The sequence below is a fragment of the Trachymyrmex cornetzi genome, unplaced genomic scaffold, assembly GCF_001594075.2.
Source record: "Trachymyrmex cornetzi isolate Tcor2-1 unplaced genomic scaffold, Tcor1.1 scaffold471, whole genome shotgun sequence".
Taxonomy (NCBI): Eukaryota; Metazoa; Arthropoda; class Insecta; order Hymenoptera; family Formicidae; genus Trachymyrmex; species Trachymyrmex cornetzi.
In genome coordinates this window covers 179,355-185,860 of record NW_017299520.1, presented here as the reverse complement: position 1 = coordinate 185,860, position 6,506 = coordinate 179,355, and the positions used below count along the sequence as shown (strand labels likewise).

General features: G+C 32.0%; 1 protein-coding gene across 1 annotated transcript in view; it reads left to right on the top strand.

Moving 5' to 3' along the window:
• LOC108765169 (serine-rich adhesin for platelets) overlaps window positions 1-6,506 on the top strand; it is a 142,081-nt gene that overhangs the window by 89,885 nt on the left and 45,690 nt on the right. Inside the window, exon 3 of the mRNA XM_018513730.1 lies at window positions 1,706-2,246. Within this exon, the coding sequence (XP_018369232.1) occupies window positions 1,706-2,246 (541 nt within the window). The remainder of the gene's footprint in view (window positions 1-1,705; window positions 2,247-6,506) is intronic.

Sequence of the window (6,506 nt, the reverse complement as noted above, 5' to 3'; positions counted from 1 at the left end):
AGAGCGTCACGTAAGCGCCCGGCGGCTCGGCCGTGCGGTGACGGGTGAGGGGGGTCGCGCGCCGGAATCGGCCCGAAATGTGCAGATCCTCGCGAACACTGGATTAAATTATTAATTAAAATAATGCGTAGAAACTGGACAAAAACTGAGTAAAGTTTTATTTAGTTTACTATACAACATTTGGGCTGATTTTTTTCAAGATTTTGTAATATAGTAATTTAGTTGATAATGCACGTATCATATATGATGTGCATGTATAAAAATTAAAACGAGAGATAAACAGCTGAGAGAATTATTTGATTACTTATGAACTTTTTACTCCTAGTGTAAAACCTGTTTAGTAGAAAATTTATTATTAGATTATGCGTGCAGTCATTGCAAAAAAAGATTTGTGAAATTAAACGTTGTCAAATTTTATTGAGGTTAGTTTTTAAATCTTGTTTTTAAATTCTTTGAAAAAAGATATAAAAGTTTTCATAATTTATGTAATCCGAATATAAGAATAAATTTTAAGGTTATAAGAGTCATAATGCAGAAAATCTTTGGTATATAATATATATTATTTTTAGTACAGAATAATATATTTTTTTAGTGCAAAATATATTATGTGCAAAAGATTTCCTGCACTGTGACTTTCATAACCTTAAAATTTTACAATCAGCAAGCATTTACAAAATATGAAATATTACTAGGACAAAACTGTCCATTTCATGAGCAATTGGCTTGCTTATAAATCAATTTAATATCCATTATTTGTTGTGTTTCTATTCAGTAACTAGATTCAGATTTTACGCAAATTTTATGTGCAGTAACTGCAAGGAAAGCGTTACATCCTGATTGGGATCCTAAGTAGTTTTTCTTCTCAGTTACTAGACAGAAGTTGGTGTAACTGTTCAGTAACTTCTCAAAAAATACATGAAGTTTCTATTAGGGTGTTAATAAATTTATTGCGAAAAATATTACCTCGGCCGGGACTTGAACCCGGATCTCTTGTATTCCGTTTCGACCGTAATAGGCATTTTTCTAGTATTGATTGTATTTCTCACATATGCGGTCTAAAATAAAGATTCTTAATATTGTTCATAAAATTTCTGTTTGATATAGTAGAAAAGAGACATTTTTCAAAATTTTTTTGTTAATACTTTTTAAAGGTTGAGCAACGGTTGAAATTTGTTGGAGGTCACTCAAGGGCCTTGACATACATATATCAAGATCAAGGTCATCGAAACTTGGTCCCCTATTGTCGATATTTATTAAAACTGGTAATTTAAAATTTTGTACCACTTTGTCCAACGAATTGGGTCAAGTCTGCTAACTGTCCACTAAGTGGTACATTCTCCTATTCATTTTAATATAACAAATTACTATTATTCAAAATAACATGTTGCATAGTAACAGACACTTTTCTTTTAACTAATAATACGTTACTCAGATTTACTCTTTCGAAAAATATTAATACGAAATTATAGAACGCTAAAAAATTTATTTGCTTCCTGTTGAATTAGATTTTTTTCTTGCTTTGTAATATATGTTTAATTTAAATCAAATTTAGGGAAAACTACCTATGTTAGACTATTTTTAGATTCCCACCCGAGTGCCACCCAAGTATCATTTTTTTATCTTTATTGTTCTTCGAATGTTAAATAAGGATAATTTGTGTTATTCATAAATAGCATTATATATTCTTGCAATTATATTGTTATAGGACTGGAAATGGTAATAACGGTTCCACGGCACCAAAAGAAGCTGTTTCTTCGTCTGGTAATGGAGGTTATTCTACCTCATCACCATTACCAGTTAATACTATTATAGATCGTTCGAATAACTCTTCACCGCAACAAAGGCATCACTCGCCTACGCCAGAAATAGTTGGATCCGATGTAAGTAAAACTAATTCGTCAGAATCCACAAATACGGGAATTGTCTCGAAGTGTAACATAGCCGTGGAGAAATCGGACAAAAATATAGAAGCTGCCGGGAAAAATCAAAAGGATAACAGTATGGAAAATTTGGAGAATATCTCGGTAACCACTTCTTCAGCGATGTCTAACGCTGGTATACCAGCACCACCTGTCGAGCTTCATCCTAGAAAGAGAAAAATGAAACCTAGTAAAGAAGCACAACAGGCTGCAGCTACGGTTTCTGCTAATGAAGCGACCGAGGCTACTAGTACGGGACCAGAAATTCATCCACATGATCAACCAATTACTAATTGTTACCAGCTATTTCTGAACATTAGAAAACAGGCAAAGTATCTTTTAAGTTTTTAATAATGCATGGATCTTTTTAAAGTCACATACATGTTTGAATTTATAATAGCCATATGTCTATGTAGTACTGAAGACATGCTGATCAATACATATGTACATAATTATATTATTATATCTATTTATATTGTGCCAAAACATTATTACCAACCAAATTTGCTATTTAACAGTTTCTATTCTTGATTGTTACTCAAATCATTTAACATAAAATTGTGTTATTCCGCATATGTAATTTTTGATAATTATATCGAATAGAGGAGTTTTGTCCTATGATCTTGATCTTGACATATGTTGTCAAGGTCATGATATTGAGAAACCTCCAGCAGGTTTTAGCCGTCATTCGTTATTCGTTAAAAAGTTATTAAGAAGAAACATTTTTTAAAATAACGTTTTTTTTCTACTACATAGAACAAAAATTCTCTGTTTTAAAATAAATTCCTGCTGTAAAAACAAAAAAGCGATTTTTATCCCACCTCCTCCCTGCTTTGAAGCGTAACGACTTTCCATGCGAAGTGACTTCCACCCCATCTCCCAAGTTTTATTACACCATGCTTCCACCCCACCTCCCCCTCTGTTACGGGCCGTACGCACTGAACTATATATATACTGGAATAGGCATCTCCGTTGTGAAGCATAGAAAATCGTGGCCGCAATTGATCAGCCGCCATTTTGATTTGGTGCGATATTTTAGCGAAGCTTTCAGGTGCTCATGCGCACTTACGGTTAGTGTTCTTTAGTAAGACGCACATGGCATATGGGATGGTGATCTACCGGCGTGATCGGACGTGTTATTGCGTCATCATTTTTGGAAAGTGTGACCGGCTTCAAACGCGCAATTGAGTTTATGTTACTCTTTTAAACTTTCGTATTCTGCATATTCTCATGCAAAGAAGAAGTAAGACGCATATGTCAGCAAGATTATCGTATGTTAGGTTATATTTGAAGGATTATAAAATCGCGTTACTGTCTACAAAGCATCAACATGAAGTGCTGTGTGCTTGGGTGTGGGCAGTAAAAAGGGCCTTTCGTTTCACCGGTAAAAATAATTGAAGTGATATTATTTTTGTTTATATACCATTCATGTCCATATAGATTTCCATACATCAATAGTACATCGATCGATACATCGATCGCAACGTGCGCGCGAACGCTTCTGATTCGCTCAAATATCGCACCAAATTAAAATGGCAGCTGATCAGTTGCGGTCACGAATTTTCCCCGATGCTCATTCCAGTGTAGGGGAGACCGGGGCCAATTGTCACAGTTTTTGATTATTGATTTTAAAAAAAAAGTGAATGCCTGATTTTGAAATATTATATACGTTACAATATATCTACATCCTTTAGGTATTAAAAAAAATATTACTCGTGAATTCATATCATAAAAATAAGTTATTTAATTTTAAATGATGCTGCGAAAATATTCCCGTGTTCTGGGTTGATTGTCACACGTTCTAGGATTGGCAGTAGCATATTTGTTATGGACAACACATATAAAAAACACAATTTTTATTTTAATATCAGTTCTATATTTTGAGAAACAATAGTAATTATAGTATTAATACAAATAAAATAGTTATTTTAATCATAAAATACGTAATTTGTTTTTGTATACCATAGTTTCTATATGAAAAATGAAAAAAATATATATCTATATGAAATATAATATATTTGTAAGTATATTCTCTCTGAAAATGTGTCCTCTAAAGATATTAAAATTAATTGTCACCTAATTTCGTCTCATTTTGGTTAATCTACCCCACATAGCCATTTTTAATATAAGAGATTGTATTCACAAACTTAGTCAGAATAATGATTACTTAATTGTAGCAAAGATCTTCTAAGATATGTCATTTTCTATGAATACAGGGATATTACGATTAATAATGCCAAAGACTTGTCAGACAACAAAATAGGTGATTACAAAAATTTACTCACCAACTTCATTTTCTCAAAAATCGCTATAAATAATATATATGTACAATGCTTGTGGTGCAAACCATTTTACACAACAAATTAATATTATATCAACTATCTACAGTCAAAAAAAGAGATTTTTTTGTCGTGTCTTGTTTGAATTATAAGCATTTTGACAATCAACCCCGTACGACAACCAGCCCGGTCTCCCCTATATATAGTTCAGTGGCCGTACGACTTTCCACGCGAAGCAACTTCCATACACTTCCTACTTTGCTACAGGGCGCACGACTTTCCACACGAAGTGTAGAAAGTCGTGCGCTCCTATGCGTTATTATATAAAAACGAAAATTATATAAGAAAATGTTTCCAAAGAAAATTTTGTTTTTAAAGCAGGAAATCTATTTTAAAGCAGAGAATTTTTGTTCTAAATAGTAGAAAAGAGACGTTATTTAAAAAATTTGTCTTCTTAATAACTTTTTAACGAATAATTGAATAACGGCTAAAATCTGTTGACGGTTATTCAGGATCATGATCTTGACAACATATGTCAAGGTCAAGATCATGGGGAACTTCCCTATTTATCCAATTTATTTTTATTATTTCATACTAAGCTCTTTTTTATCTTAAAAAAATAATCAGATATAAAAGGATACAATAAATTTTTTTATTACTATTTTAATCTACACTATCTATAGTTTTATATCTTTTAAGATAAAGCATGAAAATATTTTGGAAATTTAATTTAAAAAAAAATGCCTATTTATCGAGTTTTCCTTCTGAATTTATGCCTAATAATTATACATATAGGAAACAATAAATGAAATGAAAAATTTACTTCAAATATTTTAGTATTAATTTCATTCATTTTCAGGTTAATGGCTTATATATTTATATATCTTATACTTCTAAATTTAGAAATATATAAGCTGCAAAATGTAATTACTCTTTATTCAATGTAGAAAAGATAAAAAAGAATTAGGGAAAAATGTAGCAAACTAATAAGAAATGTCTTTTTTCTTAACAATAAAAAATATTAAAAAATATTTAATCAATATTAACCCTTACCGTACCATGTACAATTTGGTGCCTCATCCATACTATCAAGGGTCACTAGAATCTCTTTATTTTTTCACCTCTTCAAAAAATCTCTAAAAATTCACCAATGTACTTTCAACTTTCTAGAATAAATATTGACTCTTTATTTTGGAAAATAATAAAATGTAGTATAATTTATAATTACCGAAAGACTCAAAGAAACTTGCACGAATAGGAATCGCTCGGTCACTACCCATATTGGTACGGTAAGGTTTAAATATTGAATCTTATTTGATTGTACATGTGAGAACACAAACCAATAAAATCAATGCTTTTAATGTTTTTCTACATATGCCAATTATTGCGAAGAATATTACTAAAGCCTCGGTAATTTAAAGGTTTAGGATGCCTGTACGGAATGCAAGACATCTGTGTTCGACTCCCGGCCAAGGTAATATTTTTCGCAATAAGAATTATTTACAGATTTTAATATGTCAGTATTATTAAGATCATTCTAAGATGCGGAAAAGCATCAAATTGTTAAATTGATAGTCAATTTATCTCGCGAAATTATTGCGGTAGTTTAGTAGAGTTTGGATTTCAAAACCGAAAAATCACTTTGGTGCGCAGTTTAAAGGATTGCATATGTAGTATATAAATTCACACAGAATTATATTAGCACTTAAGATCCAGCTAAGACCGTCAAAGGCATTGATTCTATTGATTAAAAAAATTTTTTTTAATAGAGTATCGGATGATGTATAGGTCTTACTTATCTATATTTCAAATAAAAATTCAAGGCTTTACTACGCTCTTTCCCTCTTTCTTTTTATTTGTTCTGCATTGAATAACGTGCAATTACATTTTTTTTTCTAAAAGCGCAAAGACCATCCCGAGTAGAAATTGTAGACGAGTCCTGATAGGGTCCAAACAAAGATATCCTGATGCCTGATCAGGCAATGATGAGGAAATCCTACTCGGTCCTGAGGGTTAATGTAACGTCCGGAACGTCTTCCGCCTGATCAGGCAGACCTTATCACCCTTGTAGAAAAGTACTACTGAGCACTAGGGCATTATATTTTGAGGCACTACTATACTACAGCACTACTGTACTACTACACTAGTAGTAGTGCAGAAGTGTTCAGTAATGCTGAGTAGTGCTAAGATCTTCTATATATTCACGTTTCGGCAAGATACAAAATGCAGAAAACGAGTATGCATCACAGAAACTAACTATTAATAACTTTATTTTAAAAAAAGCGCTTTCAGAGACTCTACGAGCACA